Here is a 19,778-nt window from a genome sequence, read left to right on the forward strand (position 1 = left end):
AGATTTCTTGTCTTCAATAGAGCCATACATTTGTTTACTTCCATATGTCTCACACAATTTCTGTCAAAACAAGCCTTTCGATATGTATTTGATTCCTGGAAACGTGTCTAAGACATTGGGTGTTTGACAACACACTTTAAATTTTATGCACTGCTTGTGTGAACGATTTGCCAAATATCGGTCGATGGTGCGTTCGAAATGTTGATAAGATGAATTGTTTACCTGCAATCGTTGATTGATCAGCGAACTATACCCTCTGTTGGTAACAATTTCCCAGAAGTTCCCTAGAAGTAAAACAGAGCTCACCAAGAAAGAGACAGAAAGCTCTACAAGTGCTGCCAACATTAAAACGAACCAATGAGGTCCGGATGTCACAGGTTACCAACCAAACAGCTGACCTAGATGACAGACTGGTAAAATGGCGTTTTGTTGTTGAAGTTGAGTCCACGCTACTGACTTACACGCCGTGAGCTGCTGTGAATTGTGATCATACGACAACCTTTTTCAATGACCGGTTGAATAAAGAATTTTCATACAATGATGGATTATTTTGTGACTAATAACTCATTGGCACCAGCACCTATGGGCATACAGAGTACCGCGGGTGCAGTGCCAGTTAAAAATGACAAAGGTGAGCTAATTATCTATTATGTGGGAGACCTGTTTACTGTACTCCCTATAACTTGTATACGTTTCAAAGCTCACATTATTATGCAATTTTCAACTATAATGTTTTGTACAATTGAAGATATGCATTCAATTTTCGTTCAACATTTTCAGGCGAATTGTCGATGAAAAAGGTTAAGGTCCATCGTTATGTGTCTGGTAAACGTCCCGATTATGCGCCAATGGCGAGTTCGGATGAAGAGTCCGAGGATGAAGATTTCATGGATAAACGAACACTCAAACCTCTCGAGGAATCGGAGACTGTAACTGATATCCCTGTTCAGTCACATGGTAAGCTGAGGGACGAGGATGATCCTAGGCTGCGGCGTTTAACTAGAGTCGAGAAGCACAAGGAGGTCGATACAGAAATTCGTGTTGAAAGGCATCGGCACATCCACGAACCTGAGGTATTGGAAACTGAGCCTGAGCGAACGCGCGAAAGGATAAAATTGGAGAGCTCAGATTCCTCGGAGGATGAAGATTTGTCCGATTCTGAAATTGAAAGACGTCGAGACGCGTTGAAGCAGCGAGTTTTATCCAAAAAAGAAGCTGACCAGGAGTTGTTTCACGAAGAAGATGAGGAGAAGCTCCGAAGCAACAGCTCCGAAGACAGCTCAGAGTACGAAGAATATACCGATTCTGAGGAAGAAACTGGGCCTAGATTAAAACCTGTTTTCGTCAGGAAAAAAGATAGGATTACTGTTATGGAGAAAGAGAAGGAAGCTATGAAACAAAAGCAGGCTGAAATAGATGCCAAGAAAATGGCAGAGGAAAGAAAGAGGCAGACATTGCGGGTAAATCCTTTTGAAAATTGATATTCAATCTTGAATCCTTTATAAATATGTTTTCACTTCTTATAAAGGAACGATAAACTTTGTATGTTCTGTTCGTTTCATGCTCACCAACTATAAGTTTCACTCACTAAATTTTCGTCCCAGTAGAAATATTAAACAATTGAGTTTGACTAGACTACATACTTTGAAAATTGTTAATCTTTCGGCTGATGTTGATTTTGATTATTTTTAGATGGTAGAAGATGCTATACGAAAAGAAACCCAAACTGGCAAGACTATGGTAGATCAGGAAGGAAACATTAACGATGTTTGCACCGAAGATGAGAACGACGAAGTTGAATATGAGGCATGGAAGCTACGCGAGTTGAAGAGAGTAAAACGAGACAGAGAGGAACGAGAACAGTACGTAAACTCAAGAATATTTTGCACTCAAATCGTTCTTTTACAGATTTCTATAAGAATACGTGTAAAAATAAATTGAAAAGGCTATATTGCTAAAAAATTTCTAGCAAAAGGAACACAGAAACGTCTGGGTTTCCAAAAAGTCCAACTAGCAATAAGGTTGAATTCAGTAACATTAACGTGACAAAACATTCATAAAGAAGTACTATTTTGCAATGGTCAGATGACTTTAAAGAAGTTGATTTTGCGAAATACAAGCATGTCTCACTTCATTACAGTTTAATGAATTTCCGACAGTTCCAAAGTTGGGATTTTTTTTCTAAAAATGCATCATGTAATTCAGCTCAACTCTTTATTTTTCTATCCAACAGATTGGAAAAGGAACGGTTGGAGATAGAGCGACTTCGCAATATGACAGAAGAAGAGCGTCGTCAGGAACTGCGCCTGAACCCAAAATTGGTAACAAACAAAGCAGCAAAAGGAAAGTACAAGTTTTTGCAGAAGTATTATCATCGCGGTGCATTCTATTTGGACAAAGATGATACAATTTTCAAACGAGATTTCTCTGGTGCAACGTTGGAAGATCATTTTGACAAAACTATATTGCCGAAAGTAATGCAAGTGAAAAACTTTGGGCGTAGCGGAAGAACCAAGTACACACATTTGGTAGATCAAGACACGACGCAGTTTGATTCACCATGGATTTCTGAGACTGCTCAAAACTTGAAATTCCACAATAATCAAGCTGCTGGAATGAAGCAAGTTTTTGATAAACCATCGCTAAAAAAACGAGAGAATGAAAATTGATGTCGTACAGGATGAATTGTGTCTTGAAAATTTTGGGAAATGAGACGAGGAACATGTGCAAATGTTCAGTCTCACTTTACCTGTTGCAGACAACTTCGTTTGAGTCTGAAATTGAGGAACCCATTACAGAAAGGAAGAAATGACTTATTCATAACTCGGGTTATTTTTGTATAACTGATATCAATTTTACTCCTCAATTCATTCAATATAAAAATTTGACAATAACATATTTCTGGTTCATATTTAAAGCCCCAGTTATACATCATAATTCTGGGTGAAAGGTAAGTTGTGGTAAAAAGGCATAGAATACATATAATGGCATTTTTCTTTTGAAGTAAAAATTACCCCCAAAATAACTTTCACCTCAAAAATTACGAGCTAATAAATTTGTGACTTCAAATTAGGTTGGCGTAAACCTTACTAATGATACATTGGTCACTAATAACTAGTCTGCATGTGTACATACAAAAGTCGATCGTGGCTCTGAGTATAGACGTAATTCAGTACAGGAATGCCTACAATGTAATCGTAGGAAATTAACACCTGCGTTAGGCTAACAGAACGAATAGATATCTAATAGCTTTAATCAATAATGATAGCATCTTCACGTATACGATTAATATCTTGAACATGTATTATTTTTAGTTTAAATTTTTTTAGATAACTTCAACTGTATAGTTGAAAAAAATAAAAAAGCTTTTTGCTGCACAGAAGTTTCAATTGATATTACACAAAGATTCAACAAGCCAAGAGAAATGCTGGAATTTTTCCGATTTGGAGAGTTATTGTTCGAATAATTTGAAAATTTCATGTCGACAGCAGATTGACAATAACAATTTATGACAATTTTTCTTGAAACCATAGTTGAAACTAAAAAAAAATCTGTCTTATTGATCTAAATGCATAATTTTGAAAACACATTTATTTACTTAGTTTTTTCAGGCATAAAGCTGTTTAGAAATAAATTCAAACAATTAATTGAAAGTTATTGATATACAATTGATATTACACAAAGATTCAACAAGCCAAGAGAAATGCTGGAATTTTTCCGATTTGGAGAGTTATTGTTCGAATAATTTGAAAATTTCATGTCGACAGCAGATTGACAATAACAATTTATGACAATTTTTCTTGAAACCATAGTTGAAACTAAAAAAACATCTGTCTTATTGATCTAAATGCATAATTTTGAAAACACATTTATTTACTTAGTTTTTTCAGGCATAAAGCTGTTTAGAAATAAATTCAAACAATTAATTGAAAGTTTTTAAATAAATCTATTTTTGAATTTGAATATATGAAGTTCATTGACTACTTTCCGTATGTAAAACGATCATTATTACCGTTAAATAAATCTAATAGGTAAAATTGAAATTTTCAGTAGTACGCATATCTGTAGTATACTAAAGAAACAAATGTTAAACATTGTCGCATAGTAACGTTGTAACGGCTTGCACTGTTACAGGTTTTGAAGAAAAAATAATCAAACTTAGTGGTTCACTAAATATAACGATAAATTCAAGCGGGAATCGCCGAACTGAATACAAATGACGAAAGTTCGAATAAAGTTCGATCTTCCTCACACAATACCTACTAGGTGTAAGAAAAAAAATTCTATACATGATACAGGAAAAATTGCACAATTTAATAGGTCATGCTTTGCGTTATTATTTAATGCGATTGATTCTTTAATTACCTAGTCATTTTTAATAAATCTGAATTAGTATGACTGTTCTTTTTAGAAGTTACAAACAAAAGTATAAAATCTGTAATTAACATTATTTGATTTCTATCTACGATTATTTAATATGTTCCACTTTGTAGGTGTCTACGTATTTATGATTAATGAAACTTTTAAATTATACGGATATTTCGATTCATCATAAATACCATAATGCCGTTGCATAGACACACTTGGTCCTACATCTTTTGGGACATAATTTCTTTTTTCTGTTATGCTTTCTCTTCAATCTTATGCTTCTTTTCTTTCGTCTCTTATACATTCATGCATCAAATGTTACTTGGGAAGCATGCGGATAAGCAATCTACATGCACACTACATATTCCTGAATAAATACAAATAAAAAGGGGTTGAAAATTACTTCAAATAAGGCATGTTGTTCCGCGTCACTATGCATTACCTGCGTCTTAGCTCTTTCAAAGCTTGTTTGGCAGCTGCACATTTAGCTTCTTTTGTATTACTTCCAAATCCATAAATCATTTTCTTTTTATTACCACAAAGCGTTACCTCAAGTGGCACCATAATCGTATCCTTATTATCAAGGAGAGTTGCAGGGCTGAGAAGAGCATTAATTTGAGTTAAATTAAAAGATTCAATGCAGGTGAACACATAATATTAATCAAATCGTACTCACAAAAATTTCGGGTGAGCACCTTGAGTCTCGTATAACATTCGAACAGGTTGCTTTGGAACATTTTTACTGAATATATCTGTAGAGAAATTTTATTTCAATGGTAATCAATGCTACTTTGTGTTAGTAAAATAACTTGTTTCAAATTGAAGCAGCAATTTTTTCACGCACCAATTTCGTGGTGCATGAAGGCATAAAATATTTCCCAAACTTTCGTCAACGATTTACCACTGTCTAGGTAAATGGCTCCAGCCAATGCCTCAAAAATATCACCCAAAACTTTGGGTACGCTAACAAATTCGGCCATACTGTGTCTAGTTTCTTCCAATAAAACGTACAATAGCTGTAAAAATATACACGCGTAAAATATTAAACGACATTATAAAGAAAATCCGCCATAAAATGAACTAGTGTTTACATATATTAGGTTTTCGTGAAAAGTTTGATCTTTGAATAACAATTTATAATCCAACTTACTATTAATACTAACCAAGTTATACTATACCTTGATTTAGAAATATCAATAGCATCACACAGTAAAAAATGATCAAAAATGAAACATTTTTACTGCCAGCTTTTCATTGTTATCAACTGAAAATTTGGTATTATAGGAATAGATTGAAAAAAAAATAAATAAAAATAATTGCCAGTTCTTCGGAAAATTTATTAATTTGGGAATCCGATAACGCAAGCATGTAAAAGGGAACAATTTCCAAGTAATTTACGATGAATACCTCATCATCTATTGCATGCTCTCTTTGTTCTTGAAATGCGACAAATCTGTCGACCATATCAATAAGCAGTGGAGAATATGCCAAGAGATATGTGTGTAATCCGTATCGAACCGCCAGGCAAGCGAAAGTGATGTTATTAACCAGTGCTGATCTGAGATCTGTAAGTTGCCCAGGTGACAGATTGTCAAAATTTTCGAAGATATACGCAGTGATGAGGAAGTCTAAAAATGAAATGAAAAAAATTCAGTATCACACCATTGACAAAAAAAAGATTTATAATGTGATCTTATTTATTAACGAGAGACATAATAACAACTCAATAAATCAGTACGACTTTAATTAGTTAGTAATGGTAGTTTAAAATATTGTTTAATCAATGAAACTACCGCGTGATAGAACATTATTTTTCTCACCTAATATTGCATCTCCCAAAAATTCCAGCCTCTCATAAGAGGCTGTTATAACATTGGGTGAGTAAGAGGAATGGCTAAAGGCCTGTAAAAATGATACGGATTTGAGATTGTGTGACGAATTGGATTGTGATATAAAAGGTTTATAACAAATTGTAATAAATCGAACAGAATTCAATATTTACGAGAAATTTTTTCTGTAATTATTAAGATTAAGAAATAAATATCACAGTCAATTCATCACCTGCAATAGAAAGCCTCGATTTTGAAACTTGTATCCTATTCTTTCTTCAAGTGTGCTTGCCCATGTCATGTGAATATTGGGGTTTCCATCGCCTATAAGTGGGTTTTTGGGCTTCTCAACTAATACGATATTGATAGGAATTTCGCGTGGTATAATTTGGAACCACTGCAGAAGTTTTGCAGCACCTTCAATGCCCGTGCTCTGTAAATTAAACTTTTAAAGCTCGCATGTCTTGAATCATTTTTAGCTAAGTTACGCAAACTCAAGTATTAAATTGTATGCATAAGTTGTACAGTTGACAATTTTTTAATATTTCATAACTCAATACTAATCTTATCAACCTACCATGATTTCAAAACTAATCTTATAAAATTTTTCAATATTTTTATCGAGATGTTATGCTTTTATGCGAGATGGAGGAAAAGTTGGAAACTCTTACCTGCAAATATACTCCGATAAGAGCCTCCACGCAATCCGCGACTGTCTTATCAGACACGGTTTGCACGCACAAAAAATGTTCTAACCCAGATTGAGCGTCTCCACCTTCCCATCCACAAACTTTTTCTTGAATCTCCTGTATAGTGTTACTACTTAGATACCCAGACAATTGTTCTTCTTTCGATATCTTCAAGTTGTATAAAATGTTTGGCGATACCTTAGCAAAAATTTTAAACAGAATGGTAATCAATTTAATTCAACGAATTTTGATATTATGATTTATAATTGTTTCTCTAATTGTACGATCAAAACCTCTACTTCTCTCTAAATTTTCGCCACATAGTATGTGAGAACAATTTTAAAATACAGTAGTGCACTTTAAATAAATGAGTATGATGATAAAGCACATTGAAGCAAATTCCGAATGAATATTTACAAATAATTTGCATACCTCTGCACGCAACAGTATCCCCTGCAACTTTCTCTGTACCGAATAAGCCGGCACAATAAAATTACTCGTAGGTGTAAATTCCTCAACCTTGATCATGCCAGGTAATTTTTTACAGAAGCCAGCGTAATAAAGATTACGATTACCAATTATTTTTCCTTTAATCGAAGTGAGATGACCCTCGGGAAAATTGGGAAACGTGTCCGTCAAAAACAATGATGTAAAAAATTTTAGGAATGAATCTCCAAGCGTTTCGAGAATTTCCAAATTTATCACGTCGTGCGACATTTTTGCAGTCAATGCCTGTAAAATTGATAGAAAACTTTCATCAGGCTTCTGTATCAATAATACATTTATATGTATGAAACTTTTTGAATGCGAACACTCACTTCCATTATAGAAACTTGATCAGGACCATTTTGTGTAGTTTGGAAGAGCAATTTTATTTTTGGCACTTCTACGTTTGGTTTACTCATATGATTTCGAGCCTTGATGTTGTTTCTCTAAAAACAGATACAATTCATATAATAATTATGTGATACAATCAGTGAAATGGTACTTTATCCCATATCTTTACCAGAATATCGCTATCTTCTTGAGACGAAGATGACATGAAACGTTCGTAGTAATCTATGTCGATTAACTGAATGTTGTCAATATTTCGCTCGATATCTTGGGGCTCTTGGCTCTTGGTCCATGAATACAGTTTCGACTCCGAATCCAACACTAGTAGAAAAAAAAAAAAAAAATTATAAAATACATATATAATACAACTGGATGAGGATTCAAGTGATTCTTCTAATATAAAACCTGTGTTCATTGATTTTCTGCTTACTCAAATCATCGCAAGAATCATTCTTACCATCAAATTCAGGTCCCGTTAATTCAGGCCTTGATTGCACAGTTTCGGGCAGCAAATCATCAGAGTATGCGTCAGGTGAAGGTTCGTTAACTTCGTTGTTTACTATGTCCTCCGAGACTCTGAAATCCTTCCATTTTTGCTTAGCAGCCAATTCGGGCAATCCCAACTTGGTATCGGCTTGAATGGTTACTCTTAATTGGTCAGCAACCAATAATTGCGAAATCCTATGAATAATGGACGGCAGGGTGGTCGCCTTGAGCCAATACAAAGAAGGGAACTCGAACCTGACGCACAACTCTGGTACCAAATGTTCTTCGAAATCCTCAGACAAATCAGCTCGCTTTCGTTTACTTAATCCAGCACTGGACCCCCTTTGGGAAGTAAGGATCCAAATGTGTTCAACTTAGAATTCAAGATAACGATTTTATCCGAGTACAATAATGACTCACCGTGGTCTGATACAATTTAGTTTTGTCGAAATGGCTTTAACTTCAAGCAGAGGCTGTCGCCCTTCTTCAATTACAAGATCGTGCTTGCTTTTAAAGTAGTGCACATATGAGTAATAGTCAGGTGTGGGAAAACTCGACTCGGCAAATCTGTCCTCACAAATTTGGGTAACTATGTATACATTTGCTGATCTATAGCTTGGCCTAACTAAAGCAAGTTCATAATCCACATTTCTCACACAGATTGGTTTCTCCGGCTTTATGGGGTCTATTCTGTCATGCGACACAACAGTTTCCCAGTTTATCTCCCATTTATGGTCAACTAAGAAAAGTAAAGCCCAAGCATACATCAGAGAAGTGATTAATTTTTGAGACGCGTGTTCTAATCAGAGATAACTAAAAATCGTATTACCTGGTACAATCAAGAAACTGTTGTCTAAGTTATCTTTGTCGAACACCATGAAGGGCTTTATAATTGGCATTATTTCTGTAAAAATCATTGTGTGAAAACATCTCAGCTTTCCTATTTCTTCGGTAGTCAATTGCAGTTTGGCGTGATTCACTTCGACGTCGACATTCACCTCCCCAACATTGAGAAATATCGAAAACGCTGACAGCTGTGATGGAAATTTTTTTCCTTAGAACCTTGTCTTTTTTACAGATTAGATTTGTACATACCTTTGGCATTCTCTTTGTTGATAAAATAGCATATCCAGCGCGGTCTGATAAAAGATTGTAAAATACTAAGCGCCGGTTATCCTGAGGCACACTGTAAATTGGTTTGATATTCAATATGTGAAGGTACAGGTCCTGGTCAGGCATGGGAAAAGCTGAGTAGAGACATTCGGGATACTGTAAATAAATTTTTTAAGTCAAGCGTACAAGTAAATTTCTTTCCGTCGCTGTATTCAATGATAAAACTTTTGCAGTGTTTTGACATTTTTACATACTATGAGTTCATGTAGCCGTTTCCTGGCCTCCGTTCCTGGTTGTGATAGCGCTGTTTTTTCTTCGTCTATCCATAGCGGAAACAGGTAGTCAACGTCCTCTAAAATCAGATCAACTGTCACAGGCAACAAGTTGTCTGTTAATTCACCGATTTGGTGCAATTCTTTACAGCAATTCAAGGCAGCCGAGCGTTTGGCGAGCTTTATATTCGGCATAGGATCTCCGAGAATAACTCTTTTCAAGGGGGATAATATCGGCATTTGTAAGCTGACCTGCAGAGTCATACAGACTAATTAGTAAAAGTATTGGTTATAAGATATTAATCTATTATGTATACCATAAAATACCTGGAATTTTGGATCAGCAGTATCTGAAGACAGTTTCCTTAATTTCCACGTTGGAGTTAGAGAAACGAAGTGTGAATTTCCCAATGTAGAGCAATAACGATTCACCAAATTTATTGCACTTGTTCCAGTGACAACGCTAATTTCGTTATTAGTATTTGTGACGGCATAAGGTTCGATTTCAGTAGTGTATAAATCTTGGTCCAATGTTTCGGCAGTTGGTTCGGTACGGAATTGCGATTTACCAACTAGAAACTGACAATGTAAATTGAGATATTATCACACCAATTATAATTTGCATAAATAAAGTTTATACATACCTGTTCCAACTTCTGTTCAATTAATTTGAAGTTTGCATATTTTGGTCCAAATTGACCATCATTGCTGGGAACTAACATCACATATTTACTCGTTGCATGACGTGCTCGCCCTTTACTTTGGATATACGATCTAATGTCCATTGGCAAATTGTATCGAACAACCAAAGTACAGTCTGGAACATCGACTCCTTCCTCTATAACGTCTGTCGCTATGATGCAGTTCGCTTGACCATTTTTAAATCTTGAAAATTATTACATTTTGTTTCAATATTTCATTTACTTTCACAAGTGTTAAATTATTTTTGTTCAGAAGAGTTTGGTGTTCGATTCATTTGATTACAACAGGAACTTTGCATAAATTTACACTGTAACAAGTAAGTTGAACTCGATCATGCTAATATTGGATAATCATACTGGACTTAATTATTTGACTTACTTGTGTAAAACCTCTTTATTCCATTTCCTCTGACAGAGAGATTCTCTGGCGCTGTTGTAAGGATTAGTTGAAAACCCGACCATAAATTCGGCAAGTAAAAATTTATAATCCTCATTTGTATTGTGCAATCTCTGAAACGAACATTGTGGAACAAGTTAAAGCTGTGCTACCCAACACAATAACTGATTGCTGTGTAAAATAGAAAACGAATCAGCATATTTACCTTCAGTACATGGTACAACACTTTGGCTGAGAATCGTCGTTGGACAAAAACAAGGCAACAAAATCTTTGCGAATCCAATTTCTGCCTATTGAAATCTAGGAAAACTTTGAACAGTTTCAGAACTTGATCAGATGAAAATCTATAATAGTCGAAAAGGTAGTGATGAATAATTAGAGTTGTGAATATTATTGTCAAAAGTACGATATAGGGTTCTAAGACGAGAGCTTAATGTCAAACTTTCATTAATCAATTTTACCTATTTTTCTTGCAAATCGAAGTATTGGATTAACAATTTAAACTCTAGAATTAATGGGGTACGTACGAGTAGACAGCTGAAAAAATGGGTAAATTTTGGCAATTTATAACTTCACAACCAATAATTCAATTCAATCAGGGTGTATTCTCTTCAAACAAATATAGCCTGTGCTTCGTTTACACTTTGCGTTATGCAAATCGATTAATAGAAATCATTGTGTGGATAATCAGGTCAACCATTACACTGAGTGACATGTTTTGCGGTGCCCACAATTTATAAAAAACGGTTCAAATGATTTACTTTAAATTTAGAGACAGTATTCTTTGATAGTTTATCTTCTTTGCCAAGATTCGATTCTTTTTTTTTTCAATAAAATAGCGATCGTTTGCAGTCGAAATTTGATTTTGGATCAAAAAAATTACCATCTTTTTAATTTAAGTAACAATAAAAAAAAATATAATTAAAGAAAAATGGGATCGTGGCAAAAACAGTACACTGGCTAAGAATACTGTCTCCAAATTTGAAGTAAATAGGTTGAGCCTGTGTAGAGATGTCGTAAGGAATGCAAAATATGTCTCCAACCAAGATGAACAAAAAAATAAAATACGTAAATGAAGCTGGATGTATATACATTTGAACAAAGCAAACCCGATTCTCATTGAATAATGGATTATCGACACCTGAATACCAAAAATTCGCCAACTTTTCAACCGTTTACTTATTTATAGACTAGTCGGTAAACTTTTGAATGTCTTCAAAATTTTCATTCGTATTTTCACACTTAATACTGTTAGTTAAGCATGATATTTTGCAAAAATGTAAACAAAATTTCAAACTGACATCAGGCCCTCGCCTTGCAAATTACTTTGTCACCCACTTCATTATCTGCTCATTTGATTCGTAACCATCCATTTCATCCTCAAGTATTTTCCTTACACTGGTCAAAACTGTTATCAGGTAATCAATTACTAAAACAGTTTGCTGAAATTAATATTCTTGAGTTATAAATTCAGGAAAACTCGTTGCCTCTTAGTTTTTTAAAACAATTCACTATCAATAATAATTACATTTAATTACCAATACGCATAGCAGTATTCTCACAGATACATAATATCACTACTCAACAATTGGACAACTGATGCATACCTGATTATTAATAGATTTTTTAATGTATTCAAGTTGTATGGTATGTAAGAGTGCTGCTTTGCTTCCGCCATATATACCTAAAATATAAAATTCGATGTGCATTATTGAGTGTGATCAGGATGTAAGGGCTTAGAATAGAACAATAGATGTGAAAGATAGAATTAAAAACTACAAGAATTTTTACCCATCAATTTTAAGTGTTCTTCAAGATCACTCAAAACATTTTGAAATTTATTCGATTTGCTCGTAGGTTTGAAAACATTGTCACTTTTATTAACCATCTCAAAATCACTATTTATTTCTACTACTTTTAGGATCTCCCTTGCTTGTATTAGTAGTGCCATTGTCGATTCTAGTGCCATCAGCCTTAACGGTGGACTGAACTTGACTATAGATTCTACAGGATTTGTAGCATAGCCTTTAACGCCAACCAATGATTCAACAGCGATAATTTTTCCATGAAACGTAGTTTCCAAATCCTTTAAAAATACACTTATAAAACATGAAGGATAAAATAAAACCAGAAATAGTAGGTTTATGTAACTAATTCTGATTACGTACAGTTATTGCCTCGTCAAGCTTTGTGACTTTGATATTGCCATTCAGAAGAGTCGCCGTTAGGCCCAAGACTCTTGGTTGTTCATCCTTTGGGCAATCCTGAAAACGTTGCATTATCAAACGCATCGGATGGTCATTCACAGCTCTGTGACACTCATCGAAAATCATCAGATTTAATTGGCTCAATGATATATAGCCATGATTCAATATATCAAGGAATATTTGAGAAGTCATAACGAGGACCTGGAAATCGGTTACAAGTAAATATATTTCGATGTCAGTATCAATATAGTAATTTTAGATACCGACATGTTAATAAGTATATAAAATCATCTTGAATTCGATTGAGATAACTTTTTTAATCAATTGCAGGGTCCTTGCGTTAAGGAAGTTCACATAGAAAACACCTTTGAGTAACATACTGAGATCACTCTCAAAACCATTGCAGATGGCAAAACAGTGATCAAGTGTTCTTAAGCAATGAATTTTTTGAAGAAAAAAAAGTTGGAGATTTATTGTGCATAGATTTGAACTTTATTGTGTTTTCCATGTGCTGCAAATAATGGAGAAAATGATAGAAAATATCTGAATGCTGCTTACAACTTAAATTTTCTAATTATTGAGATATTCATTGCGAATTATCACAAAAGTTTTAGAATCAATTGATGACAAGTGAAATACTTTATTTATACTAGTTGCATTATCGAGTTTAAAGAAATATTGATAATATTTATATTGATTAATACCTGATAATCCTCCAATTCTTGTAACCATTTATCTCTGGTCCAAAAATCAACCTGCATTTCACCTGTGTAACTGCTACAATTTAAGTGGGTATGTCTTTGTAAGTATCTTAGTTGCTGATCGGCCAAAGCAATAGTATTAACTGCAAAAATTGTTCTTTTACCTCCATCTCTGTAAGACCTGAAAAAAAAGTAAACAATCATCGAATTATTAGCATGCTTGATCCCTAGAAAATAAATTAAGTGAATCCGTAAATAAGTAAAAAGAACACATAAAATATAAGTTAATTGTATTATAAAATATTTAAGGATTCATTTCATTACTAAACAGTCATGCTAAACTCTGTGAATCATCAAAGATTTGTACACAGATTTGGACTTATAAACTAACATATGTACCATAATGCAGTGACGAGTAGAATTAAAATAGAAAATTTAAACTACAAAAGTACATGTCATAATTTGAATAGTATTTCTGAATTAGATATAGCTTTGTATTATTGAAAACGAGGTCTAACCAGGACTGGCTAATCTAGAATAAGAACTGGTTAGAGGAATCGGAGACATATAACACATTGAAAAAATGATTACTTGATCACATCGCCGCTTAATTTTTTTATGACCATGACAGCAATGTATGTCTTTCCCGCCCCTGTTGGCAGGTATATGATACTGTTGTACTGGACGGCTCTCTCATACAGATCGATTTGATATGGCCTGGCCGCAAAGTCTTCGACTGGCCGTACCATGATGCTGAGGAAAAATAAATATTCAAGATTAAATACTAGTTTAATAATACCAATGTTGTTATCAGTCTGAAACGTGAATTCATGGGTGGGATTGATAGAAAATTAACTAACAAAATCTGCTGAAAACATCAGACTTTTTATTTTTCATGTTACTTATCTTCGAAAGGAGTAACTACTGTTATAAACCGTTAGATTAGTTATTGATTATGAGTTCGGTAATATTAGATTTGAAATTATTGTTAAAACCTCAGTTTCCTTTTGTTCTGTTGAGACGGATAACCAAGAGGGCTGAATGATTTTTAAAAAAAGATAGTCCAATCTACTTTACAGGTTAGGTTAGATTTTAGTGTTGCAAAACGACTAGTGAAACCATAAATAGATACAAAAACAAATTCATCACTTCTATGAGAGGAATTTGTCAACTACAGGGCATATTACCGAGAACAGTTACACAATTTAATTTTCGGAAAACGTTTCCTTACGATTTGGGAAGTGCTATCGGAGAATAAAACACGGGGAGTCCCAGGTACTGCTTCTTCACGATGGACTGACAACTCGCCGGTAGTCTATACTAAGTATTTCTGGATCGCGCAGTGCTCAAAAAATTTCTAAAGCCGGCTAGCTTTGACGTATACCAAAGTGCCCTAAACATAGTGTATGGCGTGTAGAGATTAAGGTTTTCCATGGACGTATAGTATGGACTGTGCTTAGGCCGGTAGAATTTGACCGGCTGGTAGAAAGAGATAGCGACCGGTGGAGGTCAATCTCCGTCTAACAAATTCATAGGGACCCAAATAAGTGACGTGGAATCGGGTGAGGATATTGATAGATGCAGGATCCTCGATCAATAATTTTGTGACCCGTGACCGAAATTGACGGCATTTTTTCTTTATGCAACATATTAATTATTGTGAGTTTCAAAATTTTAAAACTTCAAATTTGTATAGAAACTCAATCTTCTTTGTGAACATTGAGAATTATTTGGGATAAAATAAAAATCTCCATAAATTACAATTTAAAAATATTGGTATATCTGTTTTTTTTTTTTTTTTACTCGAAAATGTTAGAGAACTTTGATTAACGGATCTCAAATTGTTTCTTGGCCATTGATGATTGTTATAATTCTGGGGCATCGGGGGGATCTTGTATCTATTACGTCCCTGGCGCGCTCTACGCAGCAATCGACACAGCCAATAAATTTCCTAGAAAAAGACAGCAATTGAACTCCACCTCGTGCCCTCTTTGTCTAACTCTAGTGGACACTTTTCGAAGGCTTTTATGTTGGGATCGCGCAATCTATACTATACGTCGATGGGGTTTTCAATCGGAAAAGCGTCCGCCAAGAAGCAGCAAATTGCGGTTCAATAAGTCACCAAAATGGCGCTAGTAAGCAATAAGGGCTTAATCTGAACTTGGCCATTATAAATGAAATGAAGTATATGAAAGGGAAGTAGCAGAATAGAGAAGTAGTTATAATTACTAGATTAGTTGATAGAAGTATCTTAAATGCTTGCAAATGCATCAATGTCAACTGCTGAGCAATGAAATGAAAATGTACTCATATAACCTAAAAGCTTGCCACGATACGTTGTCGTATGGAGTCTGGAGGTACAGTGGCTCAAGTAGACGGCGTAAAAGCAAAAGTATCGAACTCTCCACAAAATATGTGTTGGTAAAATTTTTCTTTTGGATGATTTTTTGATTAAAAATTTTATTAAAAATTCTACTCTTTGAACAAACATTTCAATCCTAAATTTAAAATTTTTTAGCGATATATTTAATAAATGGAAAAAATAACTTTATTTAATTGGGACTTGAAAATATTATTTATACCCGACTCAAGCATAAAGTTAACTTTTTTGATCGGAAAAGCAGGACAAAAATGGCATATTTTTCCCGCTTAACTTTTTTCCCTCTTTTGCGGGAACAGAGTGACACTTTATTCCCGCTAATCTCGATCCACGAATAATTACACGATAGAATATGATAACGGTGACGATGACGATGATGATAATGATAATGATGATGAAAAAAGAATATTCTTAAGTAGAGGCTTCGACTGTGGCCCTGGACCCACTCCGTGAATAGACTCGAATGTTACTTTTAGAAATGAAGGATGGAGGACGTGGAACGATTTGTGGGAGAAATTCTTAAACACAAAAAAGTAAAAAAAATATGTAATACATACATGGGGTCTAAAGAGTTTAAGTTAAAGTAACAGATTGCAATTGCAATGAAGTATTTTTTGAAATCTTGGAAAGGTATCCAGAATTCACCGTCATCGTGAATCTTCATGTGTAGCTCTTTTCTGACGCAATCGGGAACAGATTCCCACTCATCGGACCTGCCAAGGTATTAGAATAATGTAAGTCCTCAATAAAATACTGCAGCCATTGAGTTTCATTTGTACAATTCATGTTTAAATGTCCTCAACGGGATTTAAACAGCCTTCCTTATCGCTTTAAGGGCCATTCCATTCAACCTCATCATCAAACGGATCTCTCAACCTTCAACAACTCAGTGCCATTGTGCATGCTGACTTTTGTTACCCCGCTACATAACAGTTGTGAAAAAATGTAAGTATTCAATAAAGGTTTTCTGTAGAATTTCCGTGTATACAATTTTCGAAGGCACTACTTGAAATCCCTGTGAAATTCATGAGAGCGTCGAGGGCAAGCATGAGATGAAATTTCATCAGTTGGGAGGAACTATTTTGTTTATATTTTACAGTGTTATAAAAAAATTATAAGTCTCCGTAAATAAAATAATTGCGAGTAAATTAAAATCTTAGTGCAAACATCTTCCTCTGAACTGAATTCATTAAATATCTTTTCTTCTCCCTGATTGGTACCACCTTCCGGAAACCGTGGAGAACCAATCAGGGGGTGTTTCCGGTTTATATATTTTCTTTAATTAGAACTTACATAGTATGTTTCATTTTTCTGATTGGTTCTATCCTCCTGAAATAGTAGGGAACCAATCATGGGGTTCTTCCGGTCAGTTCCAAAATTCTAACGGAGAACTCCGTTCAACAGTCTTCACTTTATTTCAGTTCTTCGATCTGACAGTATTTCTCTTCAGTTTTTCAATTTGAACTGACTTCCAGCTAAGCACGCAGAGCACCAGAGAGAGGTAAGTGACTTTCAATTTGAAATTAGCGTTCATCTCAGGTAATCGTCTAGCATAGCATTCTCTTTCTGATAAATTTATGTGATGAGTTGAGGTTTTCATACGTAATTGATAGCCAGACTCAATCCGTCTCATAACAAATTCGATCTTACAGTTATGACTGTTCAGTAATTCATTATTCACTGTCACGGCACCAATGAGTACGATCTACTGATCCTTTAGTAAACGGTCAAATGATATGTCATCTATTGAAATGGTTTCAGATATACCATCAGTTAAATCTGCTGCAGCCTGGGACTGAAATTCTTCATTCAAAGTATCCCAAGAATTAAATATCTTATTGTAAGCTTTTACTAGTAACGCGATCCTCAATTCATTGTTTTTAGCCGAATGTACACATTTCAATTTTCCAGACTTCATTAGCATGTAATCATCTATTACGATATCGATCCATCTACCGTACTGCCAAAATCTATAAGTTATGTGAAAGAGGATAATCAGGATAGATATTCTTTGCCACTGTTAGACAATTCAGATAATAGTTCAGCTTTATTGGTCTGATCGATTTTCTAATATCACCTGAAATGAAATATTCCAGCGTAATCTCCTTCTTCAAAGCTTCGATCCGTCGGAACAATTTGACGTAATAGTTCTGGATTCATCGCCAAACTTGAAATACTTGAGAGCAACCAACAATCTTTAAACTCACTCTGATTTACATCGAATCGTAAAAATCTGTCAACAAACATTTTCAGCTTGTTGTCAATATCCTGGAAAGAAATTATACAAACAATATCATAAGTACGGTAAAAAGGTGCGGATTTGCCCTGATTTGGTGCTCAAGTCCCTTGTGAGATCATTGCAAAACAATCGATTCAACCAATGTGCAACTAGTATTACGTTATAGGCTCACCAATCGTCATTTCAAATCGTAATATGCACATGATGTCAAGAGCTAGGAACCAGAAGGGCGTAATCAAGGGAGGATGATGTTACACTTTTCTGGCAAGAAGTGTTGGCCACTTTTTTCATTTTTAAAATTTCACTTCGGCCAGAAAGGCATGAAAACATTTTGTAATCTTCACGGGTTACGCTCTTTTGGTAGAAAGTGTTCCCGATTTTACACGTTTTTCCAAATTCATTTTGACTTAAAGAGTGTAACCAAACTTTAGCTGATATCGCTCCGTTTCCCCTAAGATATGACAGTGAGTTCAAATTCCTACAAATCCATTTTGTAATTTCAAAACAAAAGTTTTACTGTCAAGATGGTCCTCCTATATCGATATTTTCATTTTTAATTCAGTCGTTTCGTGATCATTTTTTAGTAATTGATAGTTGGTATCCAGCGTTGGGTAGTGAATACTATTTCCGAAAAAAAAACTACGGCCTCCCAACTTTTGTTTTTCAGATCTTTTTTGTATTGGAACTGTTAAGTAGTTGTCTAATGGTGTGTGAAAGTTGATGGTAAATAGTTTTTATCGAATTCCAAAATCAAAACACTGTTAGGTTTTCCAAAAGTTTACTAGACTTGAAACAAATTATCACTTGAGATATCCCAAAAACCAAGAAAAAAATCGTTTTTACAGGCACTACAATTTTTCTTATCATCTTTGATTCAAGTATTTACTACCAAACGCTGAGAGTCGACCATCATTGACTTGTTTTGCATTATCAATTTTTTTGATGGGTGAAGGAAAAAAGCCCCACTAAAATACTAATTGTTCTCCATCAATTACTTCGATATCTTCGTCTTGTGGTCTGACAGCCTTTTTCAATGTTGATTGACTCGGTGAAAAGTTGCGAGAAAGGTGCTGTAAACCGTAGAAGATAGCCGGAATGTTTTATTGGCGATTCAATTACATTTGTGGTGATTCACCTTAGTACAAATGGAAACCAATAGAAAGAGATGAAACTGGATTGACGGATTCATGCAGACTTATATCGTGGCTCTGTTTGTACAGAAATAAATGTTTAGCAATTCAATAGCTCTAGACGTATTAAACCATATTTTGAATGAATCTAAATTTTCACGAAAGAATTCAATAGGAATGGCCAGACACGAAAATCCAGATGGAAATTGCAGTACAATTCAAACATAAAGAAATGGAAAAAAACTGAATCCATAAATACGCATTCAAAATAATGAAACGGTTGAATCAGATTGATTTGTGTTTGATGCGTTCCATTTTCGTATAAAATTTGGATTGATAGACATAAAAAAGAATACGTTCGAAAACTTTCAATCTTTTTTAATTCACCGCGATGGTTTGATTAGCCCTAATTGCAAGTTATGCTTCAGCCCA

General features: G+C 34.6%; 2 protein-coding genes across 3 annotated transcripts; one reads left to right on the forward strand and one right to left on the reverse strand.

The window, feature by feature from the left end:
• The first annotated feature begins 426 nt into the window (after nt 1-426).
• Nucleotides 427-2,894, forward strand: LOC124414879 (microfibrillar-associated protein 1). The gene is made up of 4 exons (XM_046896000.1): nt 427-631; nt 781-1,460; nt 1,693-1,862; nt 2,234-2,894. Exons 1-4 carry the CDS (start codon nt 538-540, stop codon nt 2,667-2,669), a joined length of 1,380 nt encoding a protein of 459 aa, XP_046751956.1. The 5' UTR covers nt 427-537; the 3' UTR covers nt 2,670-2,894.
• A 1,707-nt stretch (nt 2,895-4,601) lies between these two features.
• Nucleotides 4,602-14,909, reverse strand: LOC124414700 (endoribonuclease Dicer). Of its 2 annotated transcripts, none has more exons than XM_046895724.1 (27): nt 14,829-14,909; nt 14,189-14,350; nt 13,601-13,778; nt 12,858-13,097; nt 12,481-12,775; nt 12,297-12,373; nt 12,028-12,131; nt 10,895-10,979; nt 10,672-10,802; nt 10,236-10,476; nt 9,919-10,170; nt 9,574-9,843; nt 9,302-9,475; nt 9,036-9,240; nt 8,627-8,945; nt 8,178-8,548; nt 7,893-8,041; nt 7,705-7,818; nt 7,319-7,618; nt 6,869-7,084; nt 6,430-6,630; nt 6,189-6,270; nt 5,776-5,996; nt 5,213-5,384; nt 5,045-5,120; nt 4,811-4,966; nt 4,602-4,735 (listed from the first exon to the last, which is right to left on the reverse strand). In XM_046895724.1, exons 2-27 carry the CDS (start codon nt 14,344-14,346, stop codon nt 4,726-4,728), a joined length of 4,797 nt encoding a protein of 1,598 aa, XP_046751680.1. In that variant the 5' UTR covers nt 14,347-14,350; nt 14,829-14,909; the 3' UTR covers nt 4,602-4,725. The 2 variants fall into 2 exon arrangements, with proteins under 2 accessions (XP_046751680.1, XP_046751678.1); XM_046895722.1 differs by having other exon boundaries at nt 10,895-11,033.
• Between the last annotated feature and the right edge of the window lie 4,869 nt (nt 14,910-19,778).

The sequence above is a fragment of the Diprion similis genome, chromosome 14, assembly GCF_021155765.1.
Source record: "Diprion similis isolate iyDipSimi1 chromosome 14, iyDipSimi1.1, whole genome shotgun sequence".
Taxonomy (NCBI): domain Eukaryota; kingdom Metazoa; phylum Arthropoda; class Insecta; order Hymenoptera; family Diprionidae; genus Diprion; species Diprion similis.